The following is a 20,037-nucleotide window of genomic DNA, read 5'->3' as shown; positions in this document are numbered from 1 at the left end:
AACCCGCTTAGCACTGCTTCCGGGTGAGGGAGGGAGATAAAAAAAATCAACGAACGGTTTATCCGAGAGAGCGGGGAAAAGGCAGGCCGAGATGGAGAAGGCGCCGCCGCCGGCTGCTGCTGCTGCTTCCCCTCGGGACTGCCGGGTGCGGTGCCGCTCGCGGCGCCAGACGGCCGAGTTGTTGGACTACTGCCAGCCTTTCGTGCGGAAGCTCGGGGAGGGCCAGCCGGTGGAGGCCGAGAGCTTGGAGCAGGCCGTGGTCGAAGCGATCTGGGTAAGGGCGGCCGAGCTGAAGGGGCGGCTGGGAAGGGGGAGGCCCACACGACCCCCCTCAACAACCGCAGCTTTCTGGCTTTCGGGCAGCGCCGGTTGCCCAGTTTCTAGGGCGTGTCAGATCCAAAATCATTTATCTCCATTGCATCATAGCTGTCAACGTTTCGCTTTTTTTAAGGGAAATTCCCTTATTCCGAATAGGATTCCTCGCAAGAAAAGGGAAAAGTTGACAGCTATGGCAAATTGCATGTCACTGAATTGCTTGTGGAGCCTTGTTCTGTGGTGCTAAGATGTTTGGTGCAATAATTTCTTTTAAAAAAACTAACTTTTCCATATATAATAAAGTATTATTATTGTTGTTGTTGTTGTTGTTGTTTATTCTGCCTTTTTGTCCTGATAGGGGGTCAAGACGGCTTTAAGATAAAAGAGAAACAGATCTTTGCAATACAAACATCACAGCTCTAGCTGTTTCCTTAAATATAATTTTAAATGCAGTAAACCACAACAGCAGCTAGCCTTGTCATTTTTTGCAATAGGAACAGGGGAAGTGTATTGGCTGCTTAAAATTAGAACCATAACTTAGATGCATGTTAAAGGCTCCAATCCAATAAGTCTCTCCAGATGTTTCCTCTGAGGCAGTGCTGTTTTTCTAGAAAAAGAGGTACTGGCACTCGCAATGAATGCCTCCCTTATTCTCCTATAATGGCAATGGTGCCCACCTGAGAGGTGCCGGAACTGAGTTCCAGTGAGTTCTGGCTGAAAGAAAAGCCCTGGTCTGAGCATGTTGTCTTGATTTCTTGTTTCTCATCTCATAAGGAGATGAATGGATGCCAGGTGTAAAAGTATAGAGGACTCATCTTGACTCTGGCAAGACCATACCTGCGAGTACCAGGAATTTATTGACAGGCCTGCTGCAGAACACCAGCATTTAGCAATTTCTAAATGAGCAGCAACCAACAAAAACGTCATTATCTCCTGATGAGTTACATGTTGATTTGATTCACCCATTATTCCTAACAAGACTAACAAAGGAGTTGGGTTTATCTTTGTATTTGCAATAATCCCTGACAAGGTTCTTTTGTCTTTAATATGGCATCACAGGTTTTTTTGCTTTTTTAAAGTATTTATTTGTTTTTAGTTCATTTCCCCACACTTTTCTGTAAAATCAGCCAAAGATATAGATAGGAAGTAGATAAATGTATATATATTTAAATATATAATTTTGACAATAAACAACCAGTAGTATTGAAACAGTATGAACATGGATGGAACCGAAAAACATACAGAAAATGCTTGTTTGAATAACAAGGTTCTCAAGAAAGGGAGCCCATCAGACCTCCCCAGGGAGGATATTCCACAGGTAGGGTGCTGCAACTGAGAAGGGACTGAGGTGCTGTCCTTGGTACCTGTCAAATAGATTTCCAGGGCAAACATTTCAGAGACCAGGGCCTTTGATGCTGATCATAAGGCTCATATGGGTGAAGGTGGCCTTTTAAGGTTAACCCAATATATAACATTAATTCTGGAAATGAATGAAGTTATAATTCAGTGGTTGAAGTTTCATGAGTCCTCCTTTCAGTGCTAGGAAAAACAGCCCCTGTAAATTTTCATGGTTCCAGGATCTGGTTAAAATAGTGATATTATAGATGGCTATTGTATAATTCTATTAAAAAATTGCTTTTTCTAAATGTTTAAAGTAGTTCACATACAGCGTATTACAGTGAAAGTATACATGTTTATTTGGAAGTCCAATTGTGTTAAGTGAGGCTTATCCCTGGCTTAGTAGGTAGGTTACTTTAGGAGTACAGCCTTTGTGATTCTTGCAGCAGACGTATTGACTAGGCCAGTACTATCGCCCATATTACAGGGTTGTATTCTTTCTCTTCAAAGTGAACTGAAGTATGTTATATTCCACTTCTCTCTGCTGTTTCCCCTAATTTGTTTTCCTTACCAACATAAAGGCACTGTTTGCATTTTTTGGCTCCAAAATGTTTTGGGTCATTCTTCTGAGTCTGCATGAATTGGTTGTAAAAAGGATGTGAAATATATTCTCTGTTCAGCCTTATCTGTTTATGAAGGCCTTTTCCTATGGTACGGTTGGCGTATTATTGGGGGGGGGGGAGGCGCTGTCACAGACATCCTTACTTAGGATGGGTGCTGGATAACATGGTTACTGTTTATGTGTGTTTGTTGGTTTAATCCCTCTGTAGTCCCACAGCAGGAGCTTTGATTTAACTGTTTGTGGAAGCATGCTTGTGAAGGGACTCTGTGACCACTCAGTCCTTGCCCAGAAGAACTAAGAAAGAATGAGGCACTTTTGAAACAAAACAGGAAGTTTATTTGTCTACACATAAAGAAGTTATAGTTTAGTGGTTACTTTTGCAAGGCACAATACTTTGTTTCAAATAGACACTCTCAACAGAGATGGTTAATAACTATCTTAACACTTCCATCCTGTAACTGGGCAGAGAAATTCTTTCTAGGATGGTTATTGTTTTACATTATGCATAAAACACTTCCTGCTTTTCCTATAGTCCAAACCTTCCCCTCAGGTAGATCTTTGTGTGCCCACAGATAATCTTTATCTGTTTCCACTGACAGATAAAACCTAAGTCCACTCAAATAACCAGAGATTCCTTCTGCTACCTAAATAGAAAGTCCCTAACCTGAAACCCAGGTCCCTGTCCCTTTCAGACTGTTAAGTGTAAGCATCTATTCCACACACTCTCTCCTGAGTGGCTGAACTACTAGCCATCTCCCACTGGTTGTTGGGTCACCAGGAGGCAGACCCAAGGTCTGTCCATCACAGCCTCTGTCTCCAGAGTAATGTGAGCCAGCTTTTCTCCATAGCTCGCTACTTTATGCTACAGAAAAAAAGATGACAGTATGAGGTAGTTTATTGAGTGTTATATTGCATCAGTAGATTAATTAGCATTTTTAAGAGTTCTGATGTATACATTTTCTACAGAACTTCGAAACAGCTGTACAAGAGAATATTACTGTTAACGGACTCCCATGGCAGGAGTCATCAGATGATCCTCAAAATGGTATGTGAACTGTTGAATATATTTTTCTTATTTCTGTGCTGACTTATTTATGTTTTAGTCTTCTGCCTATGAACCCCAACAAATGTATGAACAGAGGGTATCTGCAGGTGCCTTTTAATATACTGGTCCCCTGGCGAATAGACATTTTGTTGTGGCAACCGCAACCCAGGTTTAAGGTGCCATTTGGCACCTAGCTTAAATATCTTGAGTTTCTAACAGTGGTTGGGAACCGTATTTTTAGGTGAGGCAAAAGGATATGTGTAAGCTGCCAGACTTCAAAAATAACTTTTTATAATTTTTAAGTGTACCTGAAGCAATAGGAACATCTGCAGGGAAGTTGAATTAATTTTTTGTGTGCAATTGATGAATCTTTTGATATTCTTTTATCACAAATTGTACAATACAATGTTAATAATAATAAGTTTGTGTTTTTTAAAAAATATTGTCAGGTTTTGTTATTACTATATTTGTACTATTTGTAGGACTAAAAAAGCCCCCAAACTTCCTTTTCCCAGGATTTTCTCTTTTTTTTGGTGTTACCATGTTTGTCCAGCAGGGGATGCTCAAAATACATCCTTGGCAGTAGCGGTACCTCTATTTAAGAGGGATAGCCATGTTAGTCTTTTGCAGCAAAATCAACAAAAAGTCTTGTGGCATCTAAAAGACAAACAAGCTTATTATGCCACAGGTTTGTGAACTAGAGGAAGTAGATTCTGGCTTATATAATAATAAATGCTCTTTGTGCTTTATGCATCTTCCTTACCTAGAAGCTGATCTGTTAGCCATTTCTTTCAGCAGTAATTTTGCAAATAATTTTAGTTTTTGAGTAAATCTTCTAAATTAGATGCCTCGTTTTTAGAATGGAAGTACGGCTAAAGGTGAAATAACTATGGCTAAAAACTTTGCTGTCACTAGGTGTGTGTGGTTTTTTTAAATGCAACTTACTTTGATGGCATCTCCCTTTTGAAGCTGTTGTTTTCTAGTCAGATGAGGTAGATAGCTTTCTGTTCCAGTTCCCTCACCACCCCAATTAGCAGTTACAGCATTGTGGTAGTTGTGAACTGCAACTTTAATTGTACCTAAAGTTGCCCAGTTCTACAACTTGGTGTATCCATCTTCTCTGGTCCTTCTCTGCTTTAAAATGTGCTGATCAGATCAAACCTAGAGTCCTGTTTCTAGTTCTGGGTACCACAGTTTCAAGGAGGGCATTGACCATTTGGAGTGTTCTCAATGGAGGGCAATCAAGATGGTGAAGGATCTGGAAACCAAACCAAATCCTTATGAGGAGCAGTTGAAATGATTCATTATGTTTAGCCTGAAGAGGAGAAGATGAAGGGGTGCAGAGGAGACACGCATGACAGCAGTCTTTCAAACATTTGACAAGTTGTCATACAGAAGGCTGTGCTCTGCCTCCACAGATGGAGGTAGCAATGCTTCTGAATACCAGTTGCTGAAAGCAGCAGGAGGGAAGGGTGCTCTTGTGTTCAGGTCCAGCTTGTGTGCTTTCCACAGGCATCTGGTGAGCCAGAGTTAGAATAGTATGCTGTTTTAAATGGACCATTGGCCTGATCCAGCAGGCTCTTTTGATGTTCTTTAGATGGAGCAGAATTGCATCTTTGCTCCAAGGCACAGGACTAGAACCAATAGATGGAAATTTTAGGGAAGCAGATTTCTGCTGCTCATTAGTAGAACCTTTCTCAGAGTAGCTCAACAGTGTTCAAAAGCTGTTCAATAGTGAAACAGGCCACCTTGAGAGGTGATGGATTATCCTACTCTGGAGGTATCTGAGCTGAGGCTAAAGAGCCAACTGTCAGGGATACCTCCTGCATTGAGCAAGTAGTTGGACGGTTTGACCTGCATCCCTTCCAACTCTATGATTCATAGTTCCACATATCCCTGATCAAGATGGAGTCAAGTACAGTGGTACCTCGGTTTACGAACTTAATCCGTTCCGGAAGTCCGTTCTTAAACCAAAGCATTCTTAAACCAAGGCGTGCTTTCCCATAGCAACAGGGGACTCAATTTACAAATGGAACACACTCAACATGTTCTGTTTCCATGGCAAAGTTCACAAACCAAAACACCTACTTCCGGGTTTGCTGTGTTCTTAATCCAAGTTGTTCATAAACTTAGCTGTTCTTAAACCAAGGTACCACGGTATAATACATCTTTCAATTTTCAGTTCTTACGGTAACTGAAGATAAGCTTGTGTTTCTCAGGGAATGGGGTGGGGTGATACCTTAGCCATGAATTTCTCAAAGCTCCTTGGGGAATCTTTAAGACCACTGCGCTTGGAAGAGGAAACATTTTTTGCAGAGATATTGCAAACAAGACTTTCACATAGATTGTCCAAATAATTTTACATACCATATATTCATATCTATCTTGTGAATTAGATACGGATATCAAACTCCTTGAAGATCAGCTTGATGAGTTAATAGTGGAGGTGGCATCCAAACGCAATCAGTATCCCAGAAAAATTCAAGTGCATGTGGTCCAAGCACTTAAAAGAAAGCAAGAGTTATTGGTGAGTATCCTTAATTCTTAGTTCACTTGATGCATTTCAAAAGAAGAATGTTGTTCATCTGTTGCTTATGAGTAGGCCAGCAGATACTTTTGAATGTTAGAAAGAAAATGTAAATTCTAGCTTTTAGACGACATGAATTCCTCTCCCTTAATTTTGCTGTACTCCAGTTAGGGAGATCATGCCAACAATTGCTGTGAGTATTGATGAAGTTTGTGCTGAGTGCATACTTGCCCTACAAATGTATTTTAGAATAATACCTTTAAAACTGGTTTTTCAATGCAAGTTTATTTTTGTACCACCAGAATATATTAAATGCTTCTTGGGGGAAAATGTTCTACTGATCTCAAGTGTGAAGTGACACTTCTTTTGGTAGTGCACATAGGGCCAAAGATATGGTTTAGCATGTCCAGGATATGGTTGCAATTAATTTCTCTTTCTCTGCATCTTCTTGGGGCACATCAGTCCTTCTATCCTGAGTCTAATCTTTACAAGTGCAAAGTGTATAAACATTAGTTCCAACTTTGCCATTGAGTGCTGAGTCGAATCCTTAAATTGAAGGTATTGATGAGTTATAAACTATCACAGTATCTGATTCTGCTCCTTGCACTCATCCTGCAGGTTTTCCACTGGTGAGCATATTTGACTAAATGTTGCTCTCAAGAATGTATCTAGTGAAATGCCATCAAATTTAAGTTTACCAGATGGACATAATAATGAATAGATAGTTCCTAGCTGCACTGTGTCTTCTGTTCCTTACTGTTTCCCTGCTGCAACTATTTTAACCTCTCAGATGCCAGCTGTGTGCAAGCTACTTTTCAGTAAAGAAAAGCTTTCCTCATTTCCACCCTGTATTTTTATTTTATTTTATCAGCACGTGTTGTAAGCTCAGATTCTGTGTGTCTCTTACACCAGGCTTGTAATCATACTGCTATACTGTAAGCACAAACAGTGTGTATGAGATAGTGCACAACTGTGTCATCAAATCTTGGTGACCAAGAAGTGATCTGTGGGACAGAAAAGATGCCTGCACTGGTTCTTTGATTTTGATTTTAAGAGAGAAGGAGGTGGCATACAGTGAAGCTGTCAGTGGTTACTAGTTATACTATTCACCTTCCACTGTTGGAGGCAGAATGCCACTGAGTGAATACCACTTGCCAAGAAACACAAGTGGGGAAAGTGACCGTGCTCTCAGGTCCTGCTTAGGGGCCTCTGTCTGGCATCTGATTGGCCACTGTGAGAACAGGATGCTGGACTGTAAGGACTGTTGGCCTGTTTCAGCAGGCTGCTCTTAAATTCACTTAGTTTTTTGTGCCACTTCCTAAGCCTAGCAGCAGAGGGCAGTGTTTGGTCATTCTTCTAAATTGCATTAGAATTTGAAAATGCAATTGTTTGATAGCTCAGGTTAAAATTTCAAGTGTATTATCATGGCAGTACAGTGGTACCTCGGGTTACATACGCTACAGGTTACAGGCTCCACTAACCCAGAAATAATACCTCGGGTTAAGAAGTTTGCTTCAAGATGGGAACAGAAATTGTGCTCCGGCGGCACGGCGGCAGCAGGAGGCCCCGTTAGCTAAAGTGGTGCTTCAGGTTAAGTTTCTGATTAAGAACGGACCTTTGGAATGAATTAAATACGTAACCAGAGGTACCGCTGTATTTAGGCAGTCTAGATAAATGAGGAAAATGGAACTGCTTTTGGTAGTTCTTTGTACTGGAACAAGAATGCTGGATACTACTGGATAATCCTACTGCATGCCTATCAAATGAATTCAATTCTCCGTTTTCCATACAAAAGAATCAGACACTCTCAGTTGTGAATGACGTCCTGTTGTAAGCTTAATAAAACTTAAAGCAAACCAAATACTTAGCGATGGAGGTTCTAAATATTATATTTGTTCATACAGGGCTGCTATCGACCTCTTGCAAATCATCAAGAGATAAAAGCTGAACCTTCTCAAGGTAATGGTTTGAAATGATGAAATCATAGTTTAATGCTAGCCTGAAAATGTCACCATTGCAAAAATAAAAATAAAATGCTGCACTTTTTCATATTCTCGACAGTTACAATTTAAAACACTTACTGCTCTGTTCACTCTTTTCCAGATAGCCATGTTAATCTATTGATGAAAAAACAGTGCAAATAGAACATTTATTATGGCATAAGCTTCATGGACTAGAGTCCATATCATTGGCTGCAAGAAGTGTTATCCTAAACTGGCAGGCATATATACACACAGCTGTAGGGGTTTCTTTTTTTCTCTTCGCCTGTGTGTGGGTATGTGTGTGTGTGTACACCTGCCAGTTTAGCTGGTACACCTGACATGGACTCTAGTCCATGAAGCTTATGCCATAATAAATACTTTAAGTCACTAGAGCCTCTTGTTTATTCTCTGTGGGCAGTAGTGGCTTTGTTTAAATATTTTAATTTATTTAAATGTTTGGGAAGCCATCTCTTTGTGGTTTTTACTGTGCTAAGCTCCTTAGAGGCTGTGGTAATTGTTGTTAGTATTTTAATAATATTTATTTATTTCCCACCTTTTTCCTTGACAGGCACTCAAGGCAGCTTATAGCTAAAATAGAAACAGCTAAAAACATAGATAAAAAGCAATCATTAAAAAACAACTAAACATTAATAGAATATATATATGTGTGTGTGTGTGTGTGTGTGTGTGTGTGTGTGTGTATCTGTGTGTATCTGTGTGTGTGTAGATAGATGGATGGATGGATATGGATACATAGATATAGATATATGACATACAGATCATTACAATAAAAACATCATAGCACCAGCCCTTTCTGGACACCAACTTTGAATTGTGCCCAGAAACACACTGGTATCCAGTGGAGCAATTGTAACAAGGGAGTTGTTTGACACCTAAAACCAGCCCCAGTCAGCAATTTGGCTGCAGCCATTGACATTTCGGAGCACTTTGACTACTGTTCCAGTGCAGTCATTCTGCCCCTTTTTTCTAGCCCATGTTCCGTTCTTCAGAGGCACGGCTTTTCATTTCAAAACTCTTCAAGTGGGGCACTGAACAGGAACGCAGGCTAGGAGCATAGCAGTCTCTGCCTTATGCCAGGCCAAATTCTTTGCCCACTTACTTGGTCCACTTAGTGACAGCAACTGTCCAGAATCTGTGGCAGAGGTCTTTCCCATCACCAGCTACTTGTACTGGGATTCTCAGCATTGAGTCTGGGCTGTCCAGACATTGCATGCAAAGCACTGTGGTACCACTGAGCTACAATCTATCTCCTTGGTTAGTAGATTGTGTGTGATTTCTGGTTAGTAGACGGTGTGAATTCTGACACCCCAGCATGTGGTTATCATTAACACTTTGTTAAACACACCCTTAATTTAGACCAGGGGTTCTCAAACTTTTTTCTCTGGCCAGAGAATAAAAAATTGCTCGCCCCACACCAATTTTTTTTTATTGATAAGAAATGCATTGGAAAACAAAAAGAAACAACTCCTAGCAGTGCTCTATTTGTAGCATGGAACACAACTACTTTATAACATGATCATGGGGCATCCAGAAAGTATAGAACAATGCAGCTAGATAAGAACATGAATCATTCCCAATATATAATTATAAGCAAGCTTATCACATATGCACCTGAAGTATGTACACAAACTCCATGAGAGGCTTGAGCTGTTTTTTCCGGGTAATCTCATTTAGATTAGGTCTAATTTGAGACAAACTCACTCTCATCTCCTCATCAACACAAAGAAGCCTTTCTCTTTTCTGATCTTTCATATTTGTCAGATTTGAAAATCCCTGTTCAGAACAGTAAGTCGTGGAGAACTGTAGAAGAATAGCCAATGCTGTTGAATAAAGGCATAGATACTGCTTCTGGTTGTGTATGCATACTACACTGAAATGTTTAAATGCTTCTTTTATTGTCCTTGAATCTTCTCGCCACCCTTGCCATCCTCTGCCCTTTGAGAACCTCTGATTTAGACAAATATAAAGTTTTCCCCCCATAAAATTTGGGCTGAATTCTGGTGACATTTTTTCTGGCTTAGAGGAGCTGCTGCTTCCTGTGCAGCAAAGGATCCTCACCCCCCACCTCCATATCTGGCTTTGGGTGCATTTGTGCTAGCAAGTTGCACATGTTTCCAGAGGTTGCCAACAAACTGCATTAATCCTGTGGACTCACTGGGTGACTTGAGGCAAGACACTTTGTCTCTCACCAGTAAAAAGTCAATATTAATTATTTAACTTGCAAAGTATTGTAAGGATGAGTATTTAGAAGAATTGTAAATAACTTTCAAAAATGAAAAGAATTATAAATATGTTTTAGTAACAAGCTTGAGTCCTTTTTTTGCACATCACAGAGAGTGCCTAGCAGTGAGTGCTTCTTAACTTTGTGTCTTAGCAGAGCAGAAATACAAATTACTAACAAAAAATATCGAACAGAATTATGCACTGTGTTCAAAGTGTTTATTTGCATAGTTTCTGGGATGTTCATGCATCCCTGTTTAGTAACTGGTGGCCAGAAACCAAAGATATTTAGATTACTCACTACCTCTCATTTCCTTTTTTCATTTCCCTGTGCTTTGAAAGCCATGAACGTATTTCTGTTACTAAATATCAAGCACCTTTAATATACTGCCAAGTAACAATCTCTCCAGCATATTATATCATATAGGAACTGTTGGGCTAGATCAGTTCAGATGATGCAGTTCTCTGTGTTCAGAAGAGGCCAGGCGGATGCCTCTGAGAGGTTCACAACCTTTAGTTGTTTGTAATAAACTTGTACTCCAGTTTCTAGCTGAGATAGTCAGGTCTCTGAAGTGATGGGCAAGAATGTCCAGCACCCAACTGTTTAACAATAGTAGCATCAAAATGATCCCTTGCACACTCTGCTGCTACCCTAAGTTGTTGTTGTTTAGTCGTGTCCGACTCTTCGTGACCCCATGGACCAGAGCACGCCAGGCACTCCTATCTTCCACTGCCTCCCGCAGTTTGGTCAAACTCATTCTGGTAGCTTCGAGAACACTGTCCAACCATCTCGTCCTCTGTCATCCCCTTCTCCTTGTGCCCTCAATCTTTCCTAACATCAGGGTCTTTTCCAGGGAGTCGAGTCTTCTCATGAGGTGGCCAAAGTATTGGAGCCTCAGCTTCAGGATCTGTCCTTCCAGTGAGCACTCAGGGCTCATTTCCTTAAGAATGGATCGGTTTGATCTTCTTGCAGTCCATGGGACTCTCAAGAGTCTCCTCCAGCACCATAATTCAAAAGCATCAATTCTTCAGTGATCAGCCTTCTTTATTGTCTAGCTCTCACTTCCATACATCACTACTGGGAAAACCATAGCTTTAACTCTAAAATGAAGAAAGCTGGAGATAACAAGGAGTGGATTTCTGTCTGGAAGCAGTGGAAGATTTATTCAGTTCTGGTGCTGACAACAAATTGTTTTGCTCTACATTATTCAGTTTTGCTGCAGCTTCAAGCATGTGGATCTTGGGGTGCTAGTAAAATACCTAGTAGATCTTGTAAGCCTGAAGTCTGCCCACTGCTGCTCTAGCTTGCTGCAGCTCCTGTTATTAGTGGTCCCACTTTTCAGATTGAAAACTGAGGAGAAGAAGGAATTTTTTAAATTTAATTTAATTTACATACCGCCCTATACCTGGAGGTCTCAGGGCGGTTCACAGAATAAAATCAAAATATAAAACCACAAAATACATAATCAAAATAAAAACAACCCAATATCCCCTCCCGAAAAAACCCACATTTTAAAAGGACATAGGATGTCAATCAAATCAACCAAAGGCCTGTTTAAAAAGATCATAGGCAGGATTGTAGTCTCCCACAGAAATTCTGGGGTGCAAAAACCATGCAATTCTTGCCCTCCTGCCCAATTCACAGAGGACTATCAGAAGATGTGAGCTGACCAAGTAGGGTACTCCAACTCTGTGGCAACCTCCCAGACACATGGAGCCAGTCCATCAAACTTATCCAGTAACTGTTGCTGTTTTCTGGCTCAGAACTTGTGGGGGAATTGTGACACACTTGCCCACAAGGTCACTACGTTGTATTGTCCTATCAAGGCTCCTTATTGGAAAACCATTGTACCTTTGAGCAAGGGTTCACAGGCGAACGCTCCTTAGGGTGGCTTTTATTCCCACATAGATGTTCTTTTTTTAAAAGAATTAATATTTATTATGTTTTCCATATTTATAATCCAATAAAAACCACATTAAAACATTCCAAATTACAGTACAATCAAGAAAGCCAAATATAAATGCCAAATTATATATCTTTGGGTGACTTCCCATGCTCTGAATTTCACGAAGTGCTGATCGTCTAATATCACATTGCATTTCTTAGTTAGTCAATAAACCATTGCGATGTTAATCCTTCATAGATTATGTCCTGTCTGCCTTCTCCACTGCTAGTGGACTTCAGACTGTCTTTATAAGTTCCCTACTCCTAGTATTCTTTCTCAAGTGAAGTGTTACCTTTGTGTCAATTCTTTGTGTGTTTGCCCTTTTAATGTATGGGAAAGTACTCAAGGAGTCATTTCTAGCTAATTTCATTTTCATTTTATTATTACTACAATATCAACTTTTTAAAAAATGCTTTTAACGTGATCATCACATTTCTTATAATTTCTTATTTCTTACTGAGTTTGACCCAACAGTGAAAGTTCTTGTTCTGCAGCAGGTGGGATTTCCACTTCTTTGTTTCTGGCTTAGCTTTTTTTTTCACTTGCTAGGTTTCTGTTGACAGGAAAGCATGCAGTTGCAACTTCACAAAGTGAAAACTAGGGCTGAGCTGGAACTTCTTGCATGCTTTTGCTTTTGCTGAGGTCAGCTGAGCGAGTTGTGCAGTCCCCTAGCTAGCTGGGAAACGGCCAAATCGCTTGGGGAGTCTTGAGGCACGAACATTTTTTGTTCATGAGCCTGTTCATGGATTCGGAGAAATGGTCCACCCTGTTGAAAGGGCAAGATTCAGCACAATAATGCACCAAATCCACAAAACGCAGCTGAGGGCCTTTAAGAAAACATCCCGTTGCAATTATGGCAATCATCTTGATTTCTGTTGAACAGGGCAGCTGTTATCCCAAAAAACAGCAAGCGCCCAGGCTTACATTTGCCTGCAAAGAAAACTGCAAAGGTTTGCCTTCTCAAGGGGGTTGTGCGAAATCCATTTGTCTACCAGTTGACAATGCAAATGTCGTTGCTTAGTGTCCTGGGCTGCAGCCGATGGCTGTATTTCGGGGGTTGTTTTGTGACGCTTGCCCCTTCTCTTTACAATCTCTGCCACTTGAGGATGCCTCGCCCAGCATTTGCTCACAGAACTGCTCTCGCAAGTTACTCTGCGAATTGGGAAAGGGTATTCATGAGTCAGAGCGGATTCACATTTTGTGCAGCAAACGTGTTTAACAACATTAAGTGTGAAGTGTGCATTTGTAAACACTCAGCGGACATGTGCTGAGGAACCTCTGTAGATCAGAGTTCCCAGCACCTGTTCACCTCAAGTCAGCGAGCTTACAAACATGCGTCTGTGCTTTAGGAGGCTTCCTGATGCAAACACACTTTCCACATAAAAGGCAAGCTGACCCAATATTGCAAATGGGGCAATCTGATTTGCATAAATTGCATTGCTAGTAGAAATAAGTCTCTTAGCCCTGGCTCATATCTTTAGGAACCAATACCTATTTCCCCAGGGGCCTGATTACATGAGTTCTCTCTGCCTGAGTGAAATCATGTGAGGGGGCCTTTTGCAAGAATTGTATTTGCCTTGTTCATATGTTAACTTTACCTGCACAGTAGTAACAGGCCACTTCACAGGGGAATTTGAAACGTTGGTTGGATCGAATGCTCTCTGGAGCACAAGTTATTTTATGCTTTACTCAGTTTTCTCTTATGTACATGTTTTGAGTTTAGGTCCTCTGTGCCTGTTATGTGTTGTACATGTAGTAATTATGCACTTATAAATGATCTTTGGTACATGGGGGGCTCTGTGGTTTAAACCATTGAGCCTAGGGCTTGCTGATAAGAAGGTCGGTGGTTCGAATCCCCGCGACGGGGTGAGCTCCCGTTGCTCAGTCCCTGCTCCTACCAACCTAGCAGTTCGAAAGCATATCAAAGTGCAAGTAGATAAATAGGTACCACTCCAGCGGGAAGGTAAACGGCGTTTCCGTGCACTGCTCTGGTTCGCCAGAAGCGGCTTAGTCATGCTGGCCATATGACCCGGAAGCTGTATGCTGGCTCCTGCGGCCAGTAAAGTCAGATGAGCGCCGCAACCCCAGAGTCAGCCACGACTGGACCTAATGGTCAGGGGTCCCTTTACCTTCACCTTTAAATTATCTCTAGTAATTAAAAAAACCCACAACCATAATTGTGAAGCAGTCTTTACAATTCTGTTCCATCGCAGGTAGACATTTAGTGGAACTCAATTAACATTTACCCATTTTCAGTTTTAAAAGCTTTAAATAAATAATAATATTAATTTATTATTATTATTATTATTTTATTATTTTATTATTAATACCACGCCCTCGCCGGCCAGGACCGGGCTCAGGAAGGCTAACATCAAAACACACAATACATTAAAATCACAAAAATCAAACAATTGATTAAAATACAGCTTAAAATCAAATTAAGATCAGAATGGCAACCCACGAATTATAACTATAGGGGTTGGGAATATTAAGTGTGCACCAGGCCCCAACTCTTCCATTTGTGTTATTTGTGTGAGTCTTAGCTATTTGTGCTGATCTTATATGAGCCGGTGGGAAGAGTTAGGGTTGTACTAGATAAATAAAGGTTATACTAGAGTTGGATTAAGCAGCTTTGTGTTTATGGCAAAGAAAGTATGATTTCAGGCAGGAAGTAAGCAACCTAGATTTATAACATGACAGTTTAATATCACAGGCTTGACTCAGAGAATCTTTGCGGAGGGTTTGCAAATAGCAAGCAAGCAAACAAACAAACAAACCTAAACTTGTTATTATGCCTAATCTTGTAAATAAACCCACATAATTTACTAACCCATAAAAACTTGAATCAACCCACCTGTCCACATTGTACTTATGCTGGTCATTTGTGATTTGTGACCGTGAGCAGTCTGTAATGTTTCCCTGTCTGGTCAACAGGAAATGATAGTTACTTATCACAGATAGCCATGTACAAGCATGCTTTCATTTTTTTATATACAGTATACTTTATATCTTACATTTTAAGCCAGCTCTTTATCCAAGGAGCCCAGGCTCTCTCTCTGTCCATTGTATCCACACAGCAATCAGGCGAGATACTGTGACCAGCTAAAGGATACATAGTCAACTTCATGGCTCAACTCAAATCTCCCTGGTCTAGTACAACTCTTGAACTCTATATCACATTGTTTCTTTACTTATATGCTGAGTGAATAGAAGTTTGCTCAATTTCAAGAGATGCATCCTGTACATGTTCATGGATTTTTTTCCTCTTAAATTGTTCAGTAATCTGGCCAATGTAGAAAGATCACTGCCGAAACCTATTCGGTACCATTCCTTCATGCTGAAAACTTTTGATGCTTTCTCAGTGAAATAAAGTATTTTAAAATGATGTGAAATAGTGGAGACTACCTGTAATAGTGCTCTTGCAATCCTTTTTTTGTACTTGGTTGTGGGCAAATGAATTTTCTCTCCCTTGTATAGGATATGAAATCATTTTGTTTCTTTGCAGATTCTCATATGGCCGACTTGAGGCTTTCAACAAAAACTGCATCCAGGGACATTGGAGAGTTGTTTAAGGTGAGATCTGGAAGGGGAAGCAAGACTACACAATCAGCTAGGAGCATTTATACTTATTTTCAGACACTGCCATAGAACAGTGCTGAAGCAGAAACCTAGGAAATAAGACTGACCTCTTTAATTATTATATACAAATCTGTCATTGTATTAGGTAAGATAAGATTGTTCATTTGGACACAACTGAGCTAAGGTGGAAGGCTTCCAAATTCTCTGCGTTTCAGGGAGACAACTTTATTTTATTAATTTTCTGCAGTAGTTTCTAGTTCTCCAAAATGGCCCTGTTCTCCCTGCTGCATTTAGCATTTCAGCTTAGACACTAAAGGTGTCTTAGCTCCTTAGGATTTACTGTCCCCATGTTCATTGCTGGCCTGGTAAGTTTATGAGTGAGTTTATTTGCATGGTAATTATGTCCTCCTGTGGGTCCCCTCTATCATTAGTAAGCCACTAGTACTATATTTTTACATGGGATAAATTTAAAAGTATGTTCTTTCAGCTTCAGTCTTCTAAATCTAAAATAATAATCACGTATGCTCTTATGTATTGGACATTTAGTACTGATAACAGATTGGATAACAAATAGAAGCTAAATTAACTCCCTTTTGGCTTAGCTCTTTGCCACTAAACAGTAGGTGAAATGGAATTTGTAGGAGGCGAAATGGAACTTACATGTTTTGGGTTGTATCCAACTAAGGCTTTTTCAAAGTAGACACATTGAAATGAATGAGCCTAAATTAACAGATATCATTAATGTCATTGAGTCTACTTGGAGTAGGAATAACATTGGATACAAGCCCTTTGTCTTTAAACATTTGAATGTTTTGAGTAGAGTTTTATAGCAGGGCCTCTGTGTTCTTGTTGTTTGACCATGGTATAGTGCAGTGTGGGAATTAAGATACATTATTAAGGTAATGGGGTCAAAGATAAAAGTAGGCAATCGTTTTTGCAACTCTAGGAGATGTGAAATATTCTTTTGAGCCTTGTAAAGGAATGCTGAAATTGTGAATCAGTATCAGTGAAGGTTTTGGCATCCATGGTGGGCGCGTTAATCTTTGAATCCGACTGTTGTTGAGTTTGCAGTACTGCAATTCATACTTGTTCCTTTTTCACTAACTTAAAACCTGTTCTGTTCTCCCCACCCCAGTCTCTGTCATCCCTTGTAGAAAAAGCAGAGGGTTTCTCAGAAGCATTGTCTATGCAACCAACTTTGGGATTATGCAAACTCCATCAAGAAATCTGCTCTGGCTCAGAAGTGAAAAAGGCGGATAACATTGAAGTCAAAGATCTTTTGTTGCAAGTGGAAGTCACACCCCCAGAAAGTGGTACCAGTAATTCCATTCTACTGAAAAAAAGGAGACGATCTTATTCCCCACAGAAACACTACCCACTTCGAGCAGGGGTCATTAATCTTGATACATGAAAACTTTTTTGTGGGGGACTACTGTGTAGCCTCCCCTGCCCCCAAATCTCTCCACATAAACTTAGACTGGTTCGCAAAAGCATCAATAGTGATGTCTCCTGGAATCCATACCACCAAACCGATCTTATCTGGAAGTTGGGTCCTCTCATATAGCTCTGAATACTTCGCTGGACCATTTCTTACTAATTTTGAGCATTGTTCTTTGAAACCTGAGGCTGCTATACTTTTGCTGTATTATAGCAGACTGATCCAGCTACAACGTCTTGAGCTGCTTACAACTTCTGAATGGCCAGGGATCTCCAGGGCGTACGTGCAGGAAGCTGTGCTCTAGTAAAGCTCAGTTCAAGCAGAAGACTCCATGCTATGGGGAGCAAAGAAGAAAGCTAAAAAAACAAAACCCCGCTTCAAACGTCCAAGTCTTTTGACATAGAAGGGCTGGTGGATCACAGCAACAGTTTGCAATTGTGTGTCAGTATTGCTTCAGCATATAGTTTATTTGCACAGGTTTGTTGCGAACATCAGGAGATAGGTGCAGGCAGAACTGGATGTTTGGTTGCAGAATCAGTCTCCACTAAACATCTAGGAAATGATGGAGGAAGGATCCAGTTTGGAGGTTGGCAGGAGTGTTTAAGCCATTCCACACTTGCTTCTTCTCCTCTGCATTCCCTTTCCCAACTGCTTTTCTCTTAGTTGCAGAACTAATGCATTGAGGATTCCTGCTGGGCAAAGGTTATGTAGGGGACAAATAGCAAGTGAGGAAACGACTAAGGATCTGTTGCATGCCCACCATTTCTTCCTTCCAAAACTGTTTAAATGTTGAATGGCGACGCAGGTACCAAAACATAGGTCTGCCACCAGATGTCTTGTTTTGTCCTGAAAAGTAACCTGGAATATATGCAACATTTGGAATTGTAAGGGAATTCTTGGCTTGCATGTGTTGTGACATCTTGAGACAGTGTTCAGTATGGTGTGTATATACGTCTGGCGTTAACCTTCTTATGGTCTCTTGAGTACTGCCCTCATCTGTACCTCAAGCGTACAAGGTTTAGGATTACTAATCCATGTAGTAGATTGAAAGTGTTTAGATCACAGTATAAATCTAGAATTCTCATAAATTAATTTTGAGCCATGCTGCTTTTCTGTCAAACTTGCCAGTACATCTATGTTTGCCGTTCTCACAAAAAGTGGAAGAGATGGCTTCTTTTAGGGGTCTCTTTAAAACACAGTGCCTGATCATAGATGGCGCTTGCTTGACGGGCAGTTTGACTGCTGATCACCTAAAGCCAGAGGGGAATGTACTTTTGAGTTGCATCTGCCTGCTGAAAGGAGTGGAGTGAGCTGAAACAGAATTGTTTGTTCTGAACCTGGCAGCGTATATTCAAGGAGAGCTTGTAAAAAAGCTATTTTGAATTTGGGGGTGCAGGACTTGTATGCACGCTTGCTTTGCCACAGAATGCTTGGTCAGTGTGTACATTAGTAAATACATTACTACACTTACTTAGCTTCCCCCGCCTGTGAAATTCCCACCATTTCAGAAACAATATATGTACAGTTTAAAACAAGACTACATTGGTGAGGCTTATTTATGAAGTACCTAAATCAATGTTATTATCAGGTATTGTTTTCTTTTTTTCCTAGTTGAAATTTACTGAGAATTGCATTTCCCCCCCTGAAAATGGGGGGGAAATGCTTGCCTCAATGTTAATTATTGTGGGGTGAATCCATCTAAATCATATTTGGAGTAGACTCATTAAAATCAATGGATTCAAGCTAATCATGTTTATTTCAATGGGTTTACTCTAAATATGACCTAGTTGGAATCCATCCTGTTTCTTTTTAAAAATATTCATTAAACAGTCTGGCCAAAATACTAGGAGTGGTATCTGAATGGTTGGTAGTCATTAGACATGCTCATTAATGTCAATAGGTCTCCTCTTAAGTATGTCTAACATACTTAACATCACCCTATAAACATATTTAACTCTGCTCTTGAAATTCTATTTTTAAAGATTGTGCTTGTGGAATAGGCCTTGCACAGTGAACATGTACACTTGCCTTGTCTCCTTTGTAAAATGTATATTTGTATATAAAATACATTTTTTGTACACCACATTCATCAAATTGAGATTTCTGGATTTATGCTCCATTTTTTGCTTGCTTTACCAGTTTTGTTTTTTTTGCAAAGCAGTTCTGAGTCATGTTTTCAAAACAGTTGCAATTCAAGTGCGTCTGAAACATTTTTAGAGAATAGGGGTTTGCTGATCAAAGCAAAAGTTACCAAGCATCCCTTAAAGTAGATATTAAAAACCCAGTCATGTTTCAAATCCGCCCATGATGAAGTTTTACATTTTACATTTGGATGAGTGTTTAAAACATACTTTCAGTACCAACCAGTCCTCTCATTACACAGATAAGAGTAGTAATTTCCCTCCTTGTAGTAATTTCTCTTGTCCATAATTTTATTAATAATACATTGTTTTTTGTGCTTTGCTTTGGGACCTGTATTTGGTAATCTAGGTGCTTTTCTTTGTTCTTGTCTTTCTGCAATTAGGAGAAATAATTACTTATTCTGTTTTCAAAATGCCTAAAACAAAACAACTTGGGGTCCAATAGTAGTTGTGTGCCCATTCATTTTGAAAACGAGCAGTATGACTTGTCAGTATTTCTGACATGATGGAGATGCCCCTCATCTGTGCATAAAATTAGTATTACTGTATGACCTGAACAGTTCCATCTCATGATACCATCTGCACAGCACAAGACTTTTGGTTTCTCTTCCCTCTAGCCCAGGGGGCAGCAAACTTTTTCAGCAGGGGGCTGGTCCACTGTCCCTCAGACCTTTTGGGGGGGCCGGACTGTATTTTTTTTGGGGGGGTAAGCGAATTCCTATGTCCCACAAATAACCCAGAGATGCATTTTAAATAAAAGGACACATTCTACTCATGTAAAACTACGCTGATTCCTGGACCGTCTGCAGGCCAGATTGAGAAAGCGATTGGGCCAGATCTGGCCCCTGGGCCTTAGTTTGCCT

At 40.3% G+C, this 20,037-nt stretch overlaps 1 protein-coding gene across 1 annotated transcript; it reads left to right on the top strand.

Annotated features, from left to right (window-relative positions):
• Positions 1 to 11: 11 nt before the first annotated feature.
• Positions 12 to 19,116, top strand: NSL1 (NSL1 component of MIS12 kinetochore complex). Its single transcript, XM_028724693.2, has 6 exons — positions 12 to 274; positions 3,242 to 3,320; positions 5,717 to 5,847; positions 7,752 to 7,806; positions 15,522 to 15,589; positions 16,731 to 19,116. The coding sequence occupies exons 1-6, from the start codon at positions 92 to 94 to the stop codon at positions 17,004 to 17,006; spliced, it is 792 nt and encodes a 263-aa protein (XP_028580526.2). The 5' UTR covers positions 12 to 91; the 3' UTR covers positions 17,007 to 19,116.
• The last annotated feature ends 921 nt before the right edge of the window (positions 19,117 to 20,037 follow it).

This window comes from Podarcis muralis, chromosome 3 (genome assembly GCF_964188315.1).
Source record: "Podarcis muralis chromosome 3, rPodMur119.hap1.1, whole genome shotgun sequence".
Taxonomy (NCBI): domain Eukaryota; kingdom Metazoa; phylum Chordata; class Lepidosauria; order Squamata; family Lacertidae; genus Podarcis; species Podarcis muralis.
The sequence above is the reverse complement of the archived record's forward strand: the minus strand, read 5'-3'. Positions and strand labels throughout refer to the sequence as shown.

What these genes read in the sequence shown, in the direction of transcription:
- NSL1 (XM_028724693.2), top strand. Translation starts at nt 92, where the DNA reads ATGGAGAAGGCGCCGCCGCCGGCTGCTGCTGCTGCTTCCCCTCGGGAC. An exon ending in ATCAGATGATCCTCAAAATG is followed by an intron (nt 3,321 to 5,716) that starts GTATGTGAACTG and finishes CTTGTGAATTAG; the next exon opens with ATACGGATATCAAACTCCTT. An exon ending in ACATTGGAGAGTTGTTTAAG is followed by an intron (nt 15,590 to 16,730) that starts GTGAGATCTGGA and finishes TCCCCACCCCAG; the next exon opens with TCTCTGTCATCCCTTGTAGA.